Below are 24,257 nucleotides of genomic sequence, written 5' to 3' on the forward strand. Positions count from 1 at the left end.
AACAGTGTTTTTTAATAAACTTCTTGTGCACTTTTCAAGTTATTAATACTTCATTTTAAATGTCAGAACTCTGGATTCTATCAAGGAGACGTGGAGCTACGTTGAGCCTGAATAAAGGTGTAAAAAGCGATGTATCTGCAACATATCACACAGTCTGAAGGGTGTTTGGACCAATGGAATAAAATTGCTTGATTTCAGAAAGCTGCTTGAGAACGGAGATGGGCAATTCAACAAAGGTTAGAACTCTTTATCATGTTTTACTACACCCAAAGTCGATTGCACACAGCAGTTCTCCTTTAAACTTCATGATGGTGAAATCAGACTCACATTCTTTCACAATAACTTTTTTTTTAAAAATTACACATAAATAAACTCAGTAATAATCTTTACACACAGTTTTATTATTAAAATATATGATTTTGAAATTTTCTAACATTAAATAAATCAAATATTCAATTAGTAAAGAGTAACCCTTTGGCAAGGACAGCAGAACACAAATATTTCAAAGCTGTCACGCAAAAACCTTGTACCACCATTTTTGGTTTGTCTGTTTGTTGTTTGTATCTTTTTGATAGAATGTGACTTTATGACTTTAGCAGCTGTTCTTTAAATTGTGTTAAAATATTATTTTGAATTTACCAATAGGAATTCTCCTAAATGACTTGGAATAGCTTTTTACATTGACTTCCACTGAAACTAAATAAGAAATAACAAGATTTCTTCCATGGTCTGTGTAGTTGTACAAGGGTTTTGTGTGGCAGTGAGTACTTAAACATTCTTGACAAGCTCTCAAGGACATGAACAGAGACAGCTCTTAAATATGCACTGAAGAGATGTCTGTATCAACTACCTGTAGTTACAGAGTAAAGACAAACAAATGAAAAGAAGAAACAATAAGGATAAGGCACTGTTGGTACCAAAGTACATTTTCAAAATACTCTTATTGAAATAATTAAGCCAAACAAATATATTTTCATTACATTCAAGTCTTCCTCCCTCGTTAAAACGAGTTCGATTACACTTTTCAACCCTAAAAACGTAATCCCCAGTATTAAAAAAATGAATCTCATAAAAATACAGAAGCAGTGATTAAAAAGATTTGTGCTTGATCAGCTGGCTGCAGTATTCTTTCTGCACCCTGTACTGGCTGGCATCATGACTCAGCTGAATCTCAGCTGAGTGCTAAAGTTGGAGACATCCACGCCTCCAAAACGCCTCCTCAAAAAGCTCAACAAAACTGTGCTCCGATTGGTCTACCTGCATCTTCTAAGCATTGCCTGGATTGGAGTGAGGTTACGTCGTCCAGTGAAATCTCCCCGGAGCAGATGTGGAGAGGTGATAACTGCAATCAGCTGAGGGAAGGGACAATTACCAGTGTGTATTCCAGTCCCCCGTCTCCCTACTGCTCAGTATGGACTATAATTAAGATCTCAGTTCCTCGGGGCACAGAGGTATTGAAGTGCAACTAATTACTGGATTCAGTGCTCTTCCTCTGAAGGCTGACAGGCCAAGTACTGCTCTGGTTCTGAAGCCAGAGCGGCTCTGCATTACTGGAGGAAATATAGAAAGTGCAAAGGCGAGGAGATCAGCAGTCTCTGTGGCGCAGTGATGAAGATACCATCTCCTGAACTTGGGATTAGCTTCACTCAGAAGAAAAAGGGGAAGGCTGGTTTCAGGGCAGGATTAGAAAGTAATGTTAACGTGAGGATTAAGGCAGGTGGTGGTGTATGTGTGTAGGAGATCTACTCGCTGCTGAAGCTGAAGTTTGATGAAGGCTCTGCCACTGATGGGGATGAAGGTTCTGAACTAGACACAGTGCTGGGTGGACCACTGGTATCTAGACAAGCAAAGACAGGGAAACACACACAGAATGCAAAATTAGCTGCTTAAATACACCCTGCACACAATTTCCACAAGTATAAGTGTTTAAAAACACTTGTTATAAACATTTTAAACCAGTTTTATTCTTCCTTAACTGCTCCACAAGCTTTAAAAAACACACATTTAATACACATCCATTCTTGCAAGACATTCCACAGATAAAGTTGGAAAGAGGGCAGTTTAGTTTTTTTGTTTCTAAACTTTGAAAAGAGTTGAAAAGGAACAAAATATTGTGTTTAATGGTACCATTGTGTTGGAACGACCATCCCTGCAAAGCCTAATATATTCTGGGGTCTCTGGTTGCTTTTCACAGGATTTCTTCTGGCCACGTCACATGCTTTACGTACTTACGTCACATGTACAGCCTCTAAAAGAGGATCCGGCTCAGTTTTACTGAATGCGAGCAGCTGGTGGAGCAATGGAGACTTCAGAAGGGGAAATTCAGAGCTCAGTAGCTTATTCACTCATAGTAAAAACAAAGTGTGTAGTTGAAGTGAAGTTTCTGAGTGAGCACGTGCTCTCTCTCTCTTTCTCTCACTAAACATAACCTGGAATCGGATTCATCTGCTCTGAAAGGAGACCGCATCACACCCGCCCAGTTTAAAATTATTCTTTCAAATGCTCGGTGCAATTACCCATTCTCACCAGAGAGGGCCCTAAATCCCAAAACTTACGGACTTAACTTTTAAGACAATTTAAGAGATTTTTTCCAGTAATGTACATGCATTTTTTCAACAAGACAATGCCAAACCACATGCTGCACACATTACACAGGCATGGCTGTGGAAGAAGAGGAGATATGTACTGGACTAGCCTACCTGCAGTGCTGACCAGTCCCCAAAAGAAAATTGTGACAAGGACTCCATACACTTGCTCCACATGTTTTATTTTGTAACACCTAAAACAATTAGCTTGGTATTATTGGTGTCAAAATATCTTTTAAGTGTATTTTTCAAGTGTTCACTCAAATAACTCAAAAAAGCACTTTTTTCTTTTTTTTTCAGTGTACAAGATGCACATGCCCTACTGGCCCTTTTAAACTGAGGGTCTCAGGAACTGTGTTCTCACATGTTGACAGTATATCTGATGAAACCTTTATATTCCCTGCATCAGTTTATAAAAAGAACCCCCGTGGGGAAATAGCACACAAGTTCTGTAGTGGAAATGAAACAATTCCACCATTCTAATCTGTTAGACGCTGGTGTCCTCCAGGATGTTTCTGGCTCGACTCCGAAACAAAGGGATCACAGTTAAATGGGTTAAGAGGAGTCAGACAAAGCGATGACACAAGCATGAGACAACCTAGATTCGCTTCACATCTGTGAAGGAATGAGCTCAGATCAGAGTGCAGATGCTAACACAACTCTGCAGACATCACACTTTTTAAAATGAAGCATAAGATGACCTGCAGGACACAGAAAGCACTGGAAACACAGCTTAGCAAGGCAGGCAGGAGCAATGCTAGGGGATAGCTAATTAGGAACATAAAGTAATGGGGCCTACTTTTGGATTAATTATGGCATACTTTGCCTTTGGAAACAGGATAAGAGAGCGTGTTAAGTGTCTGGCTTGCAAAGGCTGGCCTGAGTGTCTCTGTCGGTGGCAGACAGTCAAGAATGCTGAATATTTTGGAGCACAACTGTCTCTAAGCGGCTGGCTGGCTCCTCCAGCTCAGAGATGGAATGATACCATGGCTCCTGAAGTTCTGAGATTTCTGAGAGTTCTGGAAGCTAGGACGGAGGCAATACTCACACCAGAAAGGCCGGGAAGGCTGCTGCTGCGGTGGAGGAGCTATAGAAGAGCTGGATCTGGCTGGACTCTCAGTCTCTAAAGAGGTCTGGATCATCTGGGATTCAAACATGGCTGATAGAGCTGGAGGGAACATGAAAGGAACAACATAGACGGATTAGTTTGGTGTCCAAAATTTGCTTCTTTGGTTTTGCAGTGGAACTGTAAGGTTAATGTAGATAACAAGCACTTTAAAGCATTTTACCTTTAAATTAGAGCCACAACGTGGACTGACTTTTAATTGAAAGCAAATTGTCTGCTAAATGTAGTATTAAACTTTGGTGAGGCAGGAAAAATAACGTTACAAGAACTGTGGGGTCGGCAATAGGTGGCATGAAACATGAGTGGCATGAAATATGTTGTTTGAACTATAATGAACGATAATGAGAAAAAAAAAAAACGTGAGCTTTTGTTAATGCCTGTTCTCGTTTTTCTGCCTGTTCTTGGTCTTCTTATCTCCTTATAAGGGCGTTTTTTTGCCCAGCGGTGTCCCAATTCACTAGCCAGGGCAGCGGTACTGTATTGAACTGTGACCCTGACAACACGGGTTCATTCTCACGAGAGGAGCTTCTTGGGTTTACCTGCTTTGAGATCAACTGTTCTGAAATTGGGTTCAACAACCCTCTGGGCCGGAGAGCTACTAGTCTGTTGCACTCCATCCCATTACACTTCATTTTCCAAAACTTTCACTTTCATTTTTTTTTGTGGCCCGCCACGTATCTGTTCCGCCGCCAAACTTAATGCCCCATGACTTATTGTATAGATCATATAGAGTAATAATACTGTAACACAGTAACTCTGATGGTTCTGTATCTCTAAGATTTTGAGAAAAACATTCATCAAATCATGATTACCATCATCATCATCAAATTAAACTTCTCGACTATTGGTGGAGCCCTTAAGCAAGAAATGGCAATTTTAGTTGCTGATTTAGTTAAGGCAATTTTAGCCCATACTGCTGCTGCAAATTAAGCATTTATTCCCCAAAGACAGTATTAAGTGACTAAGTAATTCCAAACAGACTAGCTTATGGAACTAGCTTATTTCTGACATTTTATGACATACTGTTCTCTATAACTGTGGAAAAAGCTCAAACAAAATCCAGATAGATTCATGAATCTAATCGAACCAGCATGAACATTAATTACATATAGTAACAACCAAATTAAGTCAAGCAGTAGTGGTGGGCAATATGGCCCTAAAGTCATATTAAATAATTAAATATTTCAGGGTACTTTTGTAACCAATATTCTTGGTAAAAATATTTAATTTTTTAAATATATTAAGCACAGCGTGAAGGAAAAACGATTGTTTGGAAAAATGTAAGCAGAGCAAATCCAACCATTAAAATTATTCTTGATATTTACCCCCCCACATAAAGCTAACCAAACTGGAGCTAACCCCACTTTAGTAGGGAAAGCTTATTTATTCTTTTTTTATGATAAAAGAAGGGTCAGGACAAGGGTAAAACAACTACAATATCTTTAACTTTGCAGTGAGAGGACACAACACTACACACATTTGGAAATAATTACTGTTTTTGACACAACTATGCTACGAGTTCAACTATGCTATACTATGCAGCTTCTGTTCTGTCAATAAAATGTTTTTTTTTGCTTGTTTAATTGTAATGGTCACAAAATGTACAACTCTGACTTCAAACAGCAACTTAAAAAAAAAATTTGGCACCTTTAATTCAGTTATATCATTAACAAAAGGTACACTGTATTAATTTTCCTACACAAACCAAAATAGCTAGAGGGGTTTATGTGTTTATCTACCTACACTTCAAAGTCTTGGCGAGCGTCTCACTCCTGCTCTCACACACTTTGTTGAGGAACTCGTCCACCTGCTTCAGTGACAGGGAGTTGTGCAGTGTCTCCAGCGGGTAGATAGAGGGCACCATGGAACAGCCTTCAAACCCTGCAGCACAGAGAGGAAACAGAAAAACACACAGTCCAAAACATATCAGTGACAATGTCAGGCCTGGCTGCAGCAGTCATTTCAGCTGCTTTGACACCCACACAAATACATACACACACAAATATACACAAACACACACACATATCCACAGCCACCATGGAAGTGCCTGGAATGCCACGACGACAGTGCATAGAGTAAATGCCAACCGACATCTCACATATCAATGCCATCTTCAGACTATATGCATATGGGCAAGTCCTCTACTATAGATATACACACACACACAGAGACACACACACACACATTTGAGAGCCACAGCAATAAACAAGACCCTCTCAGTGCAGCACAAACCAGCAAACCTCCAAAGAGCTGGAACAACAAAACAGTTCAAAAGAACCTCAGAACATGCATCTCCTCCATCTTCAGAAGCTCATACACACAAAAACATCCTATTACCAAGGTCACTGGCATTATGGCATAATTTTACAGTCAATTTTCTCTATTTGTTCCTTGCTGACAAAACCTCAGCTGTGCTGCCGACGCCCCGGGCTGTAAAACGCTGGAGAACTGCAGGGCTCTGTACTCTGACAAACAGCTCGAGTGACTAATGCACCAATTTAGGGCAGTTCAAAGGCTTTATCACTCTGAAAGCTCCCCAAAGTGTTATGTCAGGGTACATAATGCGGCACGTTAAGATGATTTCACTGTTTTCTGTGCTAGTCAGTGGAGGTTAATGGAGGCGGACGGTACCTGCTGCTCTAAACGATGAAGTGTTAGCAGGGGGTGGACGAAGTGTTGTTTGAAAGGGAGTGAAAACTGAGATGTCCTAAAGGGCAAGGAAGTCACAGCCTCTTTCATTCACAATCCAAACCACAGGACACTAGAAAATACAGTCTAGACTTCAGACTAGACCTTCAATTTTCCTAAGTAAGTATTTCACCCTTAAAATCTCAGGTTTTGTCATTCAGCTCACACAGTGATTGCAGCTAAAAGAACTCTGCCGTATTCGACTGCAGCATTCCCTGTTCATTTACATGGAGAGAGAGAGAGTGTGAGGCAGAGGGAGGAGAAACGTAAGGAAAACAGATGGAGGGAGCACGACAGGCTGAAAATTAATGAAAGAGAGAGGGAGTGGAAAGGAAAGAGATCTGATGCAGGAAAGTAAACAGCCTAAACTGAGAGTACTTGTGATGCTACAGGGCAGCTTTTATACAAGAACTGTGTCATTATCTGCTTAAAAGACTATTACAGCATGTGGGCATTAACTGCAGATAGATTAGAGGATACCGTTTCCAATTTTCTCCAGTTTATACTCTCAGGGGCTGGCATAAATGGATAAACAGATATAGTTACATACAATGGCGTGTCTGGCCTGTGTTTAGAATATATATAAGGATATTATTAGAAAGGACTTTCTGTCTATAACATTAAGTACTGGCACAATGCACTAGTTATATATTTAATAGGAAGACACTGCAAGCTTAGTAAAGCAGGCCAGTTTGATCCTTAGGAACAGCATCCATGGCTGTGGTGCCCTTGAACAGCACCACAACCTCCATTTGCTCCCCAAGCTGACCTAATCACTATTATGAGTGTGTGGTGGGTCAAATACAAAGGTGAAAGTATATTACACTGCTGTGCAATGGTGGTAAACAGTGCTAAATCCTATGCTATGCTGTGTATTTGAAGTTAAAAATTTGGATATTCAAGTTCTAGGCAGAAAATTTCAAATGCAACGCTCCCACAGGTCAGATTAGCAACTCGGAAAGCCTTTAAGAATCTAAGATGGATGCAGGTTATATTAACAGTATTAAAATCAGTAGTATTATACAGTTTATTACAGCACTTCTACCTATATGCATCATGAAATCAGTGTAATGCTTTTTTTTTAATATAACTTTAATCCAATTTTCTTTCTAATTTTCTCCCCAATTTACACGGCTAATTACCCAACTCACTCATTAGGACTCCCCCCAAGTCAGCCACCGCCTCTTTTTGAACTGCTGTTGATTCAGCATTTTTGTGTAGCATTACAGCCCACCCAGAGGAAAGCGCAGTTCTGACTCGGTTCTGATACATCAGCTCACAGACGCCTTGTGCTGTGGACATCACCCTTTGGAGTGATGCGGGGAGAGAGCGCCATCTACCCACCCAGAAAGTAAGGCCAATTTTTCTCTCTCAGGGCTCCGGTAGCCGATGGCAAGCTACATGAACGGGATTTGAATCAACAATCTTCTGACCATAGTGGCAGCGCTTGAGCCTGAGTATAATGCATTCTAATCAGAATAGAATGCATAAGAAGTGCATACTTTGGCTGGATTCACCATAAAACTGCTAAATAATGTTTTTTTTTTTAAATAGTGACAAATAATTTTACTGACAACTCTGAATGTTGAACTGGAACGCAGTCATCGTTCCCAACTCAGACATCCAACTTCGGAAGTATGGAACACAGCATGATCTCTGAAAAGGTATAACCACTGTCATAAAAAGCACTGCCTTGATATGTACTGAAATTCACACTACATAAACTCCTAGTTTCCAAGGCTCAGCAGTCGAGTCTTTTTATCCACTGTTATGTGTGCTGGCTCTGTCCTCTATAGCAATCCTGCTGAAATCAGGCAAAATCAACTAGAGCATGAAGGCTAAACTTACTTTATGAGGATGCATCACCATATGCCAGTACCTCTCTCACAAACAAGCAGCAGAGAAACTAAAACTGCACAGGTATGAAGCAAACTGATAAAACACATCAAATATTGAAAGCAAATTACAGATGAAAGAGTGTGGGAGCATCAGGCTGTGATGCCAGTAGCAGCCTCGCAGACACTGTTCCCAAGGCCCATTACCTCTGTGTTCAGAGCAGAAAGATAACAGCAAGCAGGTGTGGTGCTGTGATGTTCTGGAGAAGATTGCCAGATGCCAGATCTTAAAATGGTCTTCAGAGTGGAAAATGTGAAATGTGTCAAACTAAAATTCTATTCTACACATTTTATTATATTACATATAAGTGGTGTGTGGAAAAATACAAAGCAAAACAACTAAATGAATATATTCATGCTGCTCCACTGCATTTCAGCATGCATAGTGCATGACTGCATTTCTTCCCACTGGCTCAGGCTTTACTGCATTTCCATCAGCAGTGAGAGGAGGGGGATTGTGCCACACGGAAATGCTATCACTGTTCAATCACAGCTCAGTGCAGAACTCAGGAGCATGGCTGAACCCAGTCCTGGAAGCTCTAAAATTAATTTTCTTATAAATTAGGAAGCACCAACAATACAGGTTTATCCCTAAACTTAGGCCTACATGAATTTAAATTAGAATGTTATTCCTAATGCAGAAACTACTTGGTAAATAAGTAGTTATGAGAAAAAAGCACATCATTAGTTGTCTGAAGACTGACCAACTGCATAAACAAGTAGAATCAGGTGTGCAGATGGTTGTTTATATTGAGAACCTGCAGCCACAACAGCTCTACGTGTAACAGACTGAACTTCCTCGTCTAAATCGTTAGGAATATTGCATAGGTCCCCCTTGTGCCAACAATATACCTCTGTACACAAAGAGGCATGGGCTCCACAAAACCTCTGAAGGCATTGTAAAAAAAAATTAAGTCCTATAAGTTTCAAGATTGGGCTTTTATTGAGTATGACTACTCAATTTCGTGATATGAATATTTTATCCGACCCCTACTATCCCCTGCATAGCCTACCAGGAACACACTACAAGACCTGCAGTTTTGGAACTGTTCTGACCCAGATATCGATCCCCTACATTTTGCACATACACTGGCTCAGATTCTTACACTTTTCTATTTTTCCCATTTTGATTTCAACACATGAACTTTAGGCTGACTGTTCGCTTACTGCTCAAGATATCTAACCTTCTCACTAGCAAAATCAATAAATCAATGCTATTCACTTCACCTGTCAGTGGTTTTAATGTTAGAATTCAGCTGTATGATTACACAAACAGCCTGGAGCACTACTCCAGTCAGCTAGCTAGCTATCATCCACCATCAGAGCTGCTGCTGTGCAACGTTTTAGCCCAATAAACACTAAAAAATAAAGCTGCTAAGGATCATATAACTAAGGTCAAAGGGCACCTGGAGCTTCCTGGAGCTTCTAAAACAAAGTTGATGTCAACCCTGCTTGCAAATTCAGTTTGGGGGCTGTGACTGGACGGCAATAATGATAATAATAATAATTTCAGGGTGGCACAATTCTCCACACTCTTGCTGGGGGAATCTTCTCCATCGAGTGCTGACCAGAAAAACAGTCGAGTGGCTCCGGATGGGAACGCAGCCAGGAAGTGAAGAGGCGGAGGTGGTAGGAGCAGCGATGAAGGTGATGAGTCAACGCCGGATCAGCTGAGAGATCACCCAGTAATTCAGCTACCTGCTGCTCCTCCTCTGAAGCCTCTGAGGAAGAGGGGGATGAGAGTAAAGGGGAGGAAGGAGGGAGGGAGGGGAGAGAGGGGGGAAAGAAAGAAAAAGAGCGAGACACAGTAATGAGGGAAAGCAAGAGTAGTGAGAAGCAAGAGATAAAAGGGTGTTTTGATGAGACGAAAACGGCAAAGTAGGGATTAGAAGGGGGATTACAAGAATGAGAGAAAAAGGGGGATAAAAACAAAGCAAGTGAGGTAAAGGGGGCAAACAAAAGCAGGAGGAAGAAGAGATGAGGGAGTTTGGAAAAGGAAGACAAACAATAAAGGACCACAAGTAAGAAAAAAAAGACACGAGGAGAAGAGACAAAATATGAAGAAAAAGAGAGGGGTGTTTTTCAAGAACCTCAGAGAGACAACCAGGACTGAAACAGGGATAAAAGCAGGAATGAGCAGATTGAAGATGAAAAGGATGTGAGGGAGAGGGACTTATACTGGCAAGAAAAAGTAAGTGGGAGAGAGAGGCATTAGGGGAGGAAAAATATGAAGAAAAGATGGTGGGCTGATGTAGGGCTTGGCCAATATGGGCAAAATTGTTTTGAATATATTCTGGCCGATACAATATTTTCGATACTGATGTGAACAATTTATGTCTGATGTCTGTACCTACAAATTGTTACAAAAGGAAAATCTGTGCTGGTGTCATTTTCCATGATATTTCTACTTCATTTTGTGATACTGTATCGATTTTTTTCAAAACACAATGGAACACTTTTACAATAAGGGTCTGACATTACAGTATTTACAACAGCAGCAGCTCGAAATAAGGCTGTGGCTGAATTCACATGTATCGGAGGAAGCATGTGTTAGTCTTCACCCTCCTGGTGTGTTGGGGCATTACTAGTGAAAGGGGGAGTCCTTATGACTGTGTTGGGTAATTGGCCGTGAAAATTGGGAAGAAAATACTTTTTTTTTTTTTAAATGGTTAAATAATGTCTCAACTACTTATTAATTGACACTAGTTAAGACATTATTAAACATGACCTAATTTTAATGCTAATTAATGTTATATTTATGTACATAATAATGAATTGAAATACTGGTTTAATATTTTAAATGATGTTTTAACTACTGTCAATTAAATATTAGCTGAGACATTCTGTCGTAAGTACTGTTAATGTACCTTTATTTAAAAGTATTACCAAACACAGTGTCTATGTCTAATAATTAGTTTACTTGGTAAATTGTGTTTAAACTCTGACACATTGTAGACTGAGGTTTCAGGAGGGAGAGGAACAGGTTAAGACAGAACAGAAGGAAACACTAAGAAGGAGGAGAGGAAATAGAGCTGTGTCAGAGATGGATGAGGAGGACAATATAAGAACGATAAGGAGGAGTGACTGATGTGCAGCAACCTCTGGCCCAGTTCAGCAGCCTGGAACGACATTTGCTGAATGACTCAGCAAGGTAGACAAATGAACATCTACGGCTGAGCTGTTCCTCATTAGGACTATCCACCCCCTGAACAGCTCTGAATAGGGCATTAACAGAGATGACAACACTCCATTTCCCTCACTGTTTAACTGAGAACTTCATTTACATAAGATTCTTAAAAGCTTTACGCAAAAGTTTGATGAGCTTGTGGTTATTAGAACTTGCACTGAATGTTCCGTCACTTTAAGTAGGCACCTGATGTGACCCATAAAATGATGAGACTGAAGGCGGCACTCGGGCTCCCCGAGTAAAATAAAGGCTCCACAGACCGTTCTTTGAGCGATGCTGCAGATAAACCACTTTTCAAGTGTTTCTTCAGGGCAGTGGTGGCTCAGTGGTTAGAGCACTGGGTTATTAATGACAGGGTTGTGGGTTTGATACTTGGGTTCACACTCTCACTGTATGTGTGTGTTCACTAGTGTTCACATGTGTGTTAACAGCTGAGACCACGTTCCATCTACATATGGTGTCTTTTCTTGTAATTTCATCTGTTACAAAAATATTGGTTCTTTTATGGCATTGCTCAAAGAAACTCCGTGTCTAAGAGCGCAGGTGCTGCAATAAAAGTATACTCTCACATGCCAAAAGTCATGAGATAGCAACGATCATGTACAACGAACATGAAGTGTTACTTCAGGGTAAGTGAGGGTGAAAACTGGCCAGTGTGCCCATGACAAGGAGACAAGAAGTATCAGATTTCGAGCGAGTACTGATACTAGTCCCAAGACATGTAGCATGTAAGTGTATTTAGAAAGGTCAGTATATATATATTTTTTCTTATTCACACCCAAAGAACATGTATAAACTTTTTAACACATAACATTTTTTGCATGGTCCTTAACTGATACTGTTTCCAGGGCGCCAGAGTGTTTCCTGCCCACTGCTCCGGGTATCAGTGTTCAGAATGTCATATATGTGTGTGTGTGTGTGCGCGCTCACTTGTGTGTATGTGTGTGTTCACTGGACGTAAGTATTAAAGGCGGAGGTCACATTGCATCTACAGCTCTGGAAAAAATTAAGAGACCACTTCAGTTTCTGAATCAGTTTCTGTGATTTTGCTATTTATAGGTTTATGTTTGAGTAAAATGAACATTGTTGTTTTATTCTATAAACTACAGACAACATTTCTCCCAAATTCCAAATAAAAATATTGTCATTTAGAGCATTTATTTGCAGAAAATGAGAAATGGCTGAAATAAAAAAAAAGATGCAGATCTTTCAGACCTGAAAAGTTTAGAAATCAATATTTGGTGGAATAACCCTGGTTTTTAAACACAGTTTTCATGCATCTTGGCATGTTCTCCTCCACCAGTCTTACACACTGCTTTTGGATAACTTTATGCCACTCCTGGTGCACAAATTCAAGCAGTTCAGTTGGTTTGATGGCTTGTGATCTTTGATTTGGTAAAACCAAAGAAACTCAATTTTTAAGTGGTCTCTTAATTTTTTTTCCAAAGCTGTATGTCCAACACAAATAATTGTCAATATATAAAATATATTTGAAAAATAACTATTTTATGTATCAATTTATTAATTTACTGCCCAATCACACAATGTCCTCACATTCCTCTTACAACAAACACTCTTACACTTTCACACTAAATAGTGAACAAAACAGAGCACTTCCATTAAAAGTGCATTTGTGATGATGTCAGGACTGCCATATAGGCATCCACAGCATCACAGTATTGTAGTAATGTAGTAAGAAGTGAGTAGCAGTGTGCAGTTTGTGAGGCAGCAAAATAAACACAACAGGCAGAATGTGTTTAAAAGAAATGCTGCCACTTAAAGACAATGGTTTCTCAGTTATATATTTAACTGGTTCTCTTGCTTGGCTGTGATGGAAAGAAAATAAATAAAATAAGCAGAGGGAGCAGAACGGTACATTTTGGGGATGTCAGGGAAGTCAAGCATACTTAATTTATAACATACAGGAAATGAAAGGTCAGACCATGTCAAATACAAAGTTAATGAAAATGTATCGAGTGAGATGCGAGTAGACGTGAACTTGAAATTGAAGTTTCCAAAAATGATTGATTGGACCCAAAACAGTCATTTCCGTCTGACTGGTGTCAATAAATATGACCAACTCATCAGTGAATTTCCAGGCCCTCTGTCTGCTGGATCAGTTGTGCAGAACTGCAGTAGACTAAAAACTGGGCAGTGTGTGGGTTCTTCAGGAGACACTGAGGGACACTTAACTTCCATTTCCCTCAGGCCAACTCACTACTTTTACGATAAAGTACCTACTGCATAAAATGGGTTGACAAATTTCCTTTGGCACTTTTCGACTCAGTCTTGGGCTACACTGTGTCTAGCATGGAACTGGGACTTGGATATTAAATCAGTCCTGACTGGGAACCAAGTGACAGTTTTTAAACCCTAATTTAAACAATTTTCACCCCACATTTTTATAGATAGTAAGATGCCATGCAGTTTAATACATTTACTTAAAATCTCAATATGGATTGTGGCAGGTGTGTGATTACATGCACTGCTTTCTTGCAGTGTGCACAATACTAATTTATAGACTATCACCAGCAGCTTGACAACAACTAAAGAAGCAGACAACTTCAGACAACAGAAAGAAAATAACTAAACTAAAGCCTTGTTGTGTTTGACCTTCAGAGCTGCCCGGAGGGAGACTTTTTCACTACCAACAATCCCAGTTCTGTCCAAGGGCAGTAGAACTGAATGACATCTCTAATACCAAAACACACGCAACACAAAGAGGCAGATCAATAAAACCAATAAAGTAATAAATTAAATCAATTTTAAACTTCACTCCATCCCACCACCTTCTCTACACCACCAGAATCTCCACCACAGACTGCTCTGCATTACAGGCTAAATCAAGCAGCAACAAATGGAAAAATCGTGACAGGTCTGTTGACAGAGTTTATCCGTAATGTGTGAATCCCCTCAGCACACAAACACCGTCACACATGCTTTCTCTCATCAGCTGTGGTTCAACTCCAACAGCCCCTCTGGGATTTACAATCAGCAGTTGACCACAACATTTCAGAACAGACAGCATGGTAACCCTTGCCTTCATTACAGCAAGCGTTAAATTCAGCATTGCTCATAATTTGTCATGAATCAGTGCTTATTAGAACACCATCAGAGACAATTACAGCAGATTTATCAATACTGATAAATGTAGATTCAATGAAAATACAGCTCTGGAAAAAAAATAAGAGGCCACTTAAAAATAACGATGAGTTTCTTTGATTTACCAAATTGAAAACCTCTGGAATTTAATCAAGAGGAAGACGGATGATCACAAGCCATCAAACCAAGCAGAACTGCTTGTATTTTTGCACCAGGAGTGGCATAAAGTTATCCAAAAGCAGTGTGTAAGACTGGTGGAGGAGAACATGCCAAGATGCATGAAAACTGTGATTAAAAACCAGGGTTATTCCACCAAATATTAAAACCTTATAATTTTTTTTGCATTATATGAGGTGTTTTTTTTTTGTTATTTCAGCTATTTCTCATTTTCTACAAGTAAATGCTCTAAATGACAATATTTGTATTGAAATGTTGTCTGCAGTTTATAGAATAAAACAACAATGTTCATTTTACTCAAACATATAGCTACAAATAGCAGAATCAGAGAAACTGATACAGAAACTGTATCTCCTATTACTATCTACCCTCAGCTGATTCTTTTTTAATCAATATACTGATAAGATTGTGATATAATGCATCCCTTCAAAGCTTGATATGATTTACTGTGAATTTCTCATTTTTTATTATATAGAAAAAACCCAACATGTACACTGTAATTCGGCTGGTGATCAGTCTCAAGCACAAAACTGAAGCACAATGAAGGATTAACCATAAGGGTTAACCACAAGGGTTAACCGTCAGATGAAAAAAAAACACAGGTACACAACAGTGTGTGAACACACAAAGAAATATATCATTAAAGATATATTCAGTCTTTAAGCACATGCAGAGATCCGGATGAAAGAGAAAGATCAAAGAATCAGGAAGAGAGAATTAGACCCTAGGGGGGTGATGGTATGGGTGCAGACGGAGAATCCGTATTTAACAGGTGAGGAATGATGTGAGTGGAGATGATAGGAAAACGAGTTTTCAAATGTTTCCAAATTAAGATCACAATGCTAACAAATTACTACCACAAAATGACCCCCAGAGGGCATGCAAGTAGAGTGTCAAAACACACGGACTTCAAATAACAGACATACCATTAGTTGGATGCCTGGCATACGACACTGAAAACCTCTTTACTGCCGGCATTGAGAGCAACTCTGAGGAAATAAGAGAAGTAAGCCATGTTATTCTGCAGCATTAACCTTTTAGTTACACCCAAACACTGACTGACACTAACGGATTCCAGCAGAAGCTGCATGGACACTCTGGATCTGCGTAAACAACAGCTAATAAATATTGCATAGCATATAAAGCCCATATGCAGTCCATGTGATGAGGATATAAACCAAGAATAACAGTGATACTGCACTAATTTTGCAGTTCTCAGTCTTAGGTACACAGTGACACCCTGTGGACAATCTGTTAATATGCTCAGGACTGGGAGAAGGTGTGTGTGTGCAGGAGTAACCAGATGCAGAATAATAATCGTGCACATGATGGTGAACATAGAGATATAACTGACTTCAGCTAAACGTATCAAATTCAGAAACCCAGAGTTACTCTGATGAACTGGTTCTTTCATTTACTTACAAAAAATAAAGTAGTACCCTGATGTCATAATTAGGGGTGGGTGATAAGGCACGATATTTCAGGGTATAATATCGTTTACGATATTCAAAAATATTGGCGGTATTATTGTGTACGATTCGATATGGCACACCCCTGTTACACATACTGAATACATATGACCAAGAGTTGCCCAGATCAGTCTAAGCGGGCCAGATGTGACCCGCAAGCATGAAACATCTGGCTCGTGAGGTTGTTTGAAATATAATGGAAAAAAAAAAACATAAAATGCCTCTCCGGACAGATTTTGTGTACATTCCTCCCCTGTCTCTCTGTTGCGCTTGGTGTGACTTTAGTTTCCACCCGTTCTCGTCTTTCCACTCGTTCTTGGGCTCCCTAACTCCATATAACCGCCGTTTTTTTGTGGCTGTGTCCCAATTCACAAGCTGTGGCAGCGATCCTGTTTTTGAAGCGCGAGGCTGACGACCCGAGTTCGATCCCGCGTGAGGAGCGGTGTGTTTGTGTGTGTGTGTTTTTTTTTTTTCTCTTCCCCAATCACCCTCCCCATGTGGCTCGCCACGTGATGACTTGGAAAATATCTGGTCAAGGGCCAAACTTAACTGCCGACCCCTTTTCTAAATGTTGGTAACTGGTAACCTTTATCCCTTTTTTCAGAATAGCATTGCAATCAGACCATTCTTTCTGGGTGCAATTACTTTTGCAACAATTTATTTTTGACAGTGAGTGTAAAGAGTAAATGCTCATGGTCCAACAGCAGATTGAAAAGACAAAAAGAGCAAAAGAGAGCCCTCTAGAGGATATAATAAACATAGGCACCAGTTATGTTAAACAGAAAATAATGCAGAGATACAACCAGAACATATTAAAAGGAGCATACCCCCTCTAAACCAGAAACAGCCAATGCAATGATATATACCAAGAACGGGACGCATGGCATGCAAGAAATCAAATTTATTTTGTCATTAATAAAGGAGTTAATAATCATACACATAATGAAAGTTATTTTGAACTGTGCAGTTAGACGGAGTGAAGGTTAGGTGGAACAGCCTTAAAGACAATCACGGGAAAAGGGAGCTACCTGCACTGTTCTGCTATGAGGTTGAGGCAGAGGCCAGTCTCAACCAGTCTCAACTTCATAAGCAGGCCAGGAAAGAACAGAAGTGCACACTGCAGCACAGCTTGCGGTTCAGGTCTGAGCAAAAGCTGGAGTCCATATTGAGTTAGGGTAGGAGGGGTGACAATAAGCAGCACAGGGGTGATTGGTTGGGAAACTTGGCTTGGCAGGAGCAACAGGAACTGATCAGGAGTGTAGCAAGTGACTGTACAGGTTTTTTTAATCAGCATAAAGCCAATTCGCTTCATGATTGGCAGAAGACGTGGCTCATGATGGGACATACCGTCTCTATTAGACCGCCTGGGGGAGGTGGTCTTTTTGCGCTGGGTTCGGGCTAACTCCCGCAGGTTGGGGGCACTGGAGGACACCCCCCGGAAAGAGGCACTGAAGAGGCCCGTGAACAGAGAGCCTGTGAGGGGTTGGGAGAAACCAATGGGGTGGAGAGGAAGGGAAAATGTTGATGGTTGGTTAGTCTTCACTACTGAACATGCAGCGTTATTACACTACGTTCATCATGCATAAAGCTTACCAGTAAGCTCATCCTGCCAAATGTCAAAACATCTCATCAGTGATGGATGCAGTGACTTTGGTCAAAATCTATATTCATGGAGAAGCTGGGCATAGTAAAATGGGCCAACAAGTGCAATTAATGCTAACCTAAACATCCTGCTTTGAGGTTTCAGAGCTTTCTATTGTTGGCTGTTTCAAATAACTGTATTTGGGGTAATCAGTGTGAGAGTGGCAGTTACTGGACAGTACTGAAAACAAACACTTTTTAAAGTATTGTTTTAAAAAAAGTCCCAAATTCTATCCCTGTTAAGCCACCACAGGTGTATCGGCTATGCAAGCAATATACTTGTTAACAAGCCTGCTCTTGTCACACTTATTTCCTGGTCTGGACTGTGTCCAAATAATGTTTAAAACAGTCATTTGGGTGTTATACTGGATCATAGTAGCTTTGGATCATCTTACTGCAAACAGATCTGCACTCTGGAACTATACTTTTATAGAAATGTAAATCATTTCATTAACAAAATACATGAATTGCACTTTCACTGTTATTGGAAAATGTTTGGCTTTTATTTCCTTTGCTTCTGAACCATAAAGAATGTATGTGCACATGGAAAAACAACAGCATGTAGTTATCTAATGTCAAGTCTTCCACTAATCTACTTGCTTTAAAACAACAGAAAATTAAAGGGTTCTATTGCAAAAAGCTTTATAAAGCTTTGTTTTAAAATATTTAAGTTATATTCTGTCTTTTTCCATCTAATATCAAATAATGAAATCCTGGGGGTATTATACTAGGACTGTCTGTCAGAAAAACACAACCAACATACTAAAGATTACACACTACAGGCTGTCCCAGCTACCTTAGGGGGAGGAGCTATACGCCACATGGTGGAACAGACTGCATCCTGCATGACTGTTGCTCAAAACAGGAAGAAAATACAATTCTAGACACTGTTTTTTCATATGGAAACATAAAGTAATCACATTTAAAGAACACAAAGAGGAAGTTTTTTGAAACATCTCAAAAATAGGTGGTGGTGTTCAGTTTGCTTGGTCCAAAATCCACAGATGCCCACCAACAGTCCCCTCTTCAGGGAATGTGCATGACTGTGTTTGCAGAGTGACCCATTAATGACATGAACACACTGTGTGCCTGTAAATAACTGCGAATTACATTAACAGCACCAACAAGTCAAACACTGAGGAGTGTAAAACCAAGTGGAATCTTGGTAAACAAAGGGAGCTTAAAGTATTCCTCCCTTTAGAAAACTCACAGCGTTCCTCATGCTTTTCTGAGCTGATCAGAGGCAGGCTGGTGTGAGAGACAGGCCAGATGCACCACACTTCATTATTATTATTAGTGAGTAACTCCATACAAACAAGTCAAGCCCTGTTAACAGCCCCCATTTAAACCTTAAAAATACCGCAGCTACGTTTAGACAGCAGGTTACATTTTATCATCTAATTTGAGCTGCATTCGCTTTTCAGCAAATGCTTGTCTAAGTAAAGAAATGAACAGGGGAAAACTAATTTGACTTATGTCTGCCTAAACATAGGCTGGAACATTCAGTTTGAATAGGGTGTATACAACAGATATGCACGCAAGTCCCTTCAGGTATTAAGTGGTTCACTGTCTAAGGCACTGTTTGCATTGTTTCACCTCTTAAAGGTTCTTTTCCAAAGGGAATAGGACAGACAGGAATAGAACTCAGTGTGCTGCCAGCAGCTGTATTTAGATCACTACTGGCAGCGCGAGTACATTTCAGACGCAGCGGGCGAAGTATGAGCTGACCCGAACCTAAACAGCCTTTAGAAGCGCCCGGCTAAGGCCTCGTGGGTGCTGTGCAGAAATAGGGGCAATGTATTCCGAGGAGCACGGTCATCCAGGGGACAAAAGGAGGTCATCTGACCATAAACACTGCTGAGCAAGTGATCAGGGCAAATGGCCAATTTTCCAAGAACAGAGGAAAAAAACGGGGAGGAGACACGATACGTACCGAGGCCACTGGACTTGATCTCGGGGGACTGGCGGGAACATGAAGGAAAGAGACGATAGGATGCACCGCGAGAGGACGTGCCGCTCTCAGAGAGGACCTGCGGGCACAGGAAATGTAGACACACAACAGTTAAAATACGTATATGGCAGATTTGTCCAGTTTTGTGCTTAAAGGACCAGTGTGGCAGCATTCTCTGATGTTATTCTTCTTTTAGTTTTCACACTTGTCCTGATTAAATGGGTCCGCACCCAGGACTGATTTTGAGCTAGTTTGAGGGAGGGGCTCACTATTGCTGTTTTGTAACCACACATAAGAGCTACATCCAAACATGCTTTGATTGAGCAAATTCCATGCATCACTTCACTATGTGTAGGTTCACAAAAGCTTTATCTGTTTGTTTATACTGAAAAAAATATATAAAAAGAAGCAGAGTGTGAATAGTGTAAATGGAAATGAACATTCTAGAAAACTGTATCGAGGAGAAAACTGTAGAACAGTGTAAATAGAGCAGAATATTTTCGAATATCAGGGGGGAGAACACTCAATTATTACAAAGGATGAATGTAAATAGAAAAGGAGACTCTGGGCCGTGTATAGGGAAGAAAATTCTACAACCCCATACAGAGTTTCTAAATTTGTAAGAGGTGGATTATAATGTATGTGAACACATTGAGAAGCTATGCAGAGAAACCATACCTCCATGGATCCAGCTTTGCGGTTTCGAATGAGTGGAGATTTTCTGTGAATGCTTAGGGGTTCAGTAAGCAGTGCTCGATCAGGCTCATCCTGAGACAAATCCTCCAGACTGCCCAAATCTGTCTGCTTCTCCTGGTTCTACATTCAATCAGACATTAGCAATTAGCAGAAACAAATGTTCACGTGTCTAATGGTTAATTTTACTTTACTTTATATTGTATTACATAGAACACACACACACACCTCAACAGAGGCAGGGCGGAACCCAAAGCCCATTGGTGCGTTCTCTTCATCTCGGCAGCCCTTGACCCCCGGACTGAAGTGCAGCTCTACGTGGAAACGCTCCTCTGAGGATGGATCCTGCCCACACACACAAACACAGTTCAATGAGGACAGTGTCATTAGGAGCACATACTGTAGTACCGGAGGTGGAACTGGATTATAATGCTTACTTTATTGTTGTCTTCATACAGCATAATGACTATCTGAGTCATGTAGTTGAGTTCAGTTACAGCACTGAGGTAGTCCATGGCTTGCTTCCACTGCTCGTCCTTCTCCTCCTAAAGCAGAAACAGAGAAACACATTTTAAATACTGCACTTGGGCCATTTAATGGGCTATTTGAGCTCATAACCACTGCTCCATGTCATAGGTAAATAAAGCATAATCTCTTCTAAACAGCCAAACTCCCCATTACTGCTGACACATGAGGACTTTGTGAGCAGTTTAGCCTTTGCCTCGCAATCTGCACACTAAGCCTGTTAGCAAACCCGAGGCAGCCAAAGATTAAAACATTACACAGGCATTCTAAATGTCAGTCATTATTAGCTGAACTGTTAGTGAAGGACACGTTGGAGCCACACAGATACACACACACACACACACACATTAGAAATAAGGAAAAATATGAAAAGAAAATGTCTGACACATTTATACTCACATTAAGGAGGCCTCCATAGCGGAATATGCTCAGCAGGGAATGGACGTGACTCTCACTGGTGAAATACAGCCGGGTCCGCACATGGCGACCCGGAGACATCACACCTCGGGAGTACCTGAACCACCAGGAGATATTAAAAAACACAGCCTGATCACTCACAAAGGTTTACACGTGGATCAAAGAACCTTCCAAACGCCTTAACAAAAGTCCTTTTATCATCAACCATCAGTTCATATAAAAGACAACATACAACATTATAGTCCCAAAATACAGGTTTAATAATGGTGTAAATTGTACTGTAAGCCAGTACAGAGGCTCACAGTGGATGAAGTTTGTTGACTGCTTCATCTTCATGCGTTCTCTGAAGGTCCAGCTGGATCTTCTTCATTAGGGGCAGGCAGTAGGCACTGGCAATGTCCAACTTCTCCAGTTTATTGATACCGTATTCCTTGAGAAAACATAAAACATATACAAAATATAGTATAATGATGTTTATAAAATTAATCAATTGAATCAATACAAAATAAGAAAAATAAAAATTATTTTGTATTATGAGCTCACTTACCTGAGGAATAATGATATCGGCGAGAGCACGGGACAGCCGGAAGAGCTCCAGCATGTTCTCCAGGCCCAGAGAGCTGTTGTGCTGGGTGTCATACTTCACACAGTCATAGATATCTGGGATTTTACTGATGTCATACCGGCCGTTCTTCATGCGGAAGTCCCTCTCCAGTTTGGACCATCTCTGCAGCATGAGCTCCAAGGTCTCACTGTGATACAGCTGCAGATCTGGAAAAAAAAAATCGGGTTGCGTTACAGTGGATGTATTTGCGTGATTATAGTAGATCAGGATGACATTCCCAAACTAATCTCAGAATAAAGAGCTAAAGCCTAAAGAAAGACTGACTTGCAGATTTGGGGTCCTCCAGCCGTTTGCGGATCTGACAGTTGAGGCTCTGGATGAGTGCATAAACCTGGTCACATGTCTTGACAGGATTCCCGATGATCTTCATTGAGTTGACCAGAGATGGGCTGCTAGTTGGGGCAAGCTGAAAGACACAGTATTAAGGTAAGGACATGTCAAACATTTTCATAAATAAATGGGGCAACAGCTGATAACACTATTTAAGCCGGGTTTAGGTCACAATCAGCCTGAGTCTGTTTAAAACAGTGTACTGAATTGTGTATTTGGGCCATGTGTTTCTATTTCTTGCCTTGCAATTGTTTTCAGGACCAGAGAATTGAGAAAAAGCTGTTGCACCTTCATGTTTCTTTTTTTTAGGGTTTAAACCATGCTGATGGGCTGAAGTCCAGCTGGCTTTTACTTTGAAGCAGAATGCCAGACCCACCCTTTATTATAAGAACACTAGAACTTCAACAAACAGATTCTCTCAGCAACGAGAATGTATTTTTCAAGTCTAATATTCTTTTTTAAGTCGAGTTTTCTTTTCACAGTCTGTTTTCAGGGCTTTTTATACCAAAATGGGCAAATCCACTGGTGGTCAGAGTTGCTCTACCTTCTGGTAATCCTCCCCAGTAAAGTCCTGGTCCTTTTGCATAATCTCATGAAGCCGAGCTTTGACCCTCTGCTGGCAGTCTGTGAGCGAGTCGCTATCACTGTCCAGCAGGCCGTTCATGTTGGCGCTCTTCACCATCTGCACCAGGATGGGGGTCAACTCGCCCTCAAGGGCCAACAGACCCTAAAAAAACAACACACTCTTTATACACACAGCATATTCTGAATAAGCGTGCACACAGAAATACACACGGGCATCTACACTCAGCTACCTTCGCAAAGGCAGCAGCTGTCATCTGAACGCGGCCTTCGTCAGAGGCGTAAATCTTGAGGTCGTGGCGGTAGGTGCTGTGTAAACGCAAAAGGCCACAGCCGGGGAAGCCAGCATAGTCACCTGCAAAAACACAGAGCAGAATTAGAGCCACAAACTTCAACCTTTCAGCATCAGAAAAACGGCATTAAGGAGCGAGACAGAAACACACTGCTAAACACTCTACAACAGCAAAACTGTAACTGCTCTTATGCTTACCTGGCCTTTGCGTTTGCCTGCATGAAGCTAATAAAATAATCTATTGATATAAAAAACAACAAAAAAACAAAAAAAAAATCGCAAACTTGAAGTCCAAACAACACATTCAGCCTAATTCATGCAAATCATGAAAGACAAATGGCTTCATGGTCGGCGTGTGATATGAGTTATATGAGTGTTACATGATCTATGTAATGCTAGAGATGCTAGAGATGGCACGATATGTTTTTTCTATTTTTACGATACTAATACTTAAATTGAGAATTTGAATATCACACAAATATGCGGTGATCCTACTCCCAACAATTTCTGTTATCTATCACATGGCACCACAGCAAAAACATGGGTCAAGCTCAAATATATGTTTTTTGGGGTCTAATTTAATTATTTTTTTTATGCATGCCATATGAAACATTCCAGCAGATTATAGGCAGACAACGAATCAAAGTATTAAAGCAGTATTTGCAGTATCATATTTTTAGCATTCTTGATAAATGTACAAAACTACAAAAAACTACATTCATTCTACAAAAGTAAGCTATTTTCCAACTAAGATTATAATATTATAAAGAAATCTTCTCAACAAAAAACATACACAAAGGTAGCAATGAGGTCTGCTAAAAATATTAATGAAATAGCTATGATTAACTTTAAGCCTACCTGAAGTATATTTAGTATATTTATATATAAAGTATATTTATATAGTAATAATTTAAAACTAAAGATATTTGCAGCTTGTATACCCATTATGAGAAAACCAGAAAAATCTTTTGC

At 40.3% G+C, this 24,257-nt stretch overlaps 1 protein-coding gene across 6 annotated transcripts in view; it reads right to left on the reverse strand.

Moving 5' to 3' along the window:
- Positions 1 to 380: 380 nt before the first annotated feature.
- Positions 381 to 24,257, reverse strand: part of ppip5k1b (diphosphoinositol pentakisphosphate kinase 1b) — a 43,000-nt gene continuing 19,123 nt past the window's right edge. For 2 of the 6 annotated variants that reach the window (XM_022684099.2, XM_022684103.2), the window contains 16 exons: positions 23,227 to 23,348; positions 22,956 to 23,138; positions 22,346 to 22,487; positions 22,004 to 22,227; positions 21,759 to 21,886; positions 21,439 to 21,553; positions 20,952 to 21,059; positions 20,743 to 20,859; positions 20,500 to 20,637; positions 19,804 to 19,900; positions 17,577 to 17,702; positions 15,687 to 15,749; positions 9,863 to 10,015; positions 5,455 to 5,592; positions 3,634 to 3,753; positions 381 to 1,837 (listed from right to left, as the gene is read on the reverse strand). In XM_022684099.2, the coding sequence (XP_022539820.2) occupies positions 1,743 to 1,837; positions 3,634 to 3,753; positions 5,455 to 5,592; positions 9,863 to 10,015; positions 15,687 to 15,749; positions 17,577 to 17,702; positions 19,804 to 19,900; positions 20,500 to 20,637; positions 20,743 to 20,859; positions 20,952 to 21,059; positions 21,439 to 21,553; positions 21,759 to 21,886; positions 22,004 to 22,227; positions 22,346 to 22,487; positions 22,956 to 23,138; positions 23,227 to 23,348 (2,069 nt within the window). In that variant the 3' untranslated portion in view covers positions 381 to 1,742. The remainder of the gene's footprint in view (positions 1,838 to 3,633; positions 3,754 to 5,454; positions 5,593 to 9,862; positions 10,016 to 15,686; positions 15,750 to 17,576; positions 17,703 to 19,803; positions 19,901 to 20,499; positions 20,638 to 20,742; positions 20,860 to 20,951; positions 21,060 to 21,438; positions 21,554 to 21,758; positions 21,887 to 22,003; positions 22,228 to 22,345; positions 22,488 to 22,955; positions 23,139 to 23,226; positions 23,349 to 24,257) is intronic. The other 4 variants (XM_022684106.2, XM_022684111.2, XM_022684113.2 and 1 more) reach the window with 3 other exon arrangements.

This window comes from Astyanax mexicanus, chromosome 10 (assembly GCF_023375975.1).
Source record: "Astyanax mexicanus isolate ESR-SI-001 chromosome 10, AstMex3_surface, whole genome shotgun sequence".
NCBI classification, from domain to species: Eukaryota; Metazoa; Chordata; class Actinopteri; order Characiformes; family Acestrorhamphidae; genus Astyanax; species Astyanax mexicanus.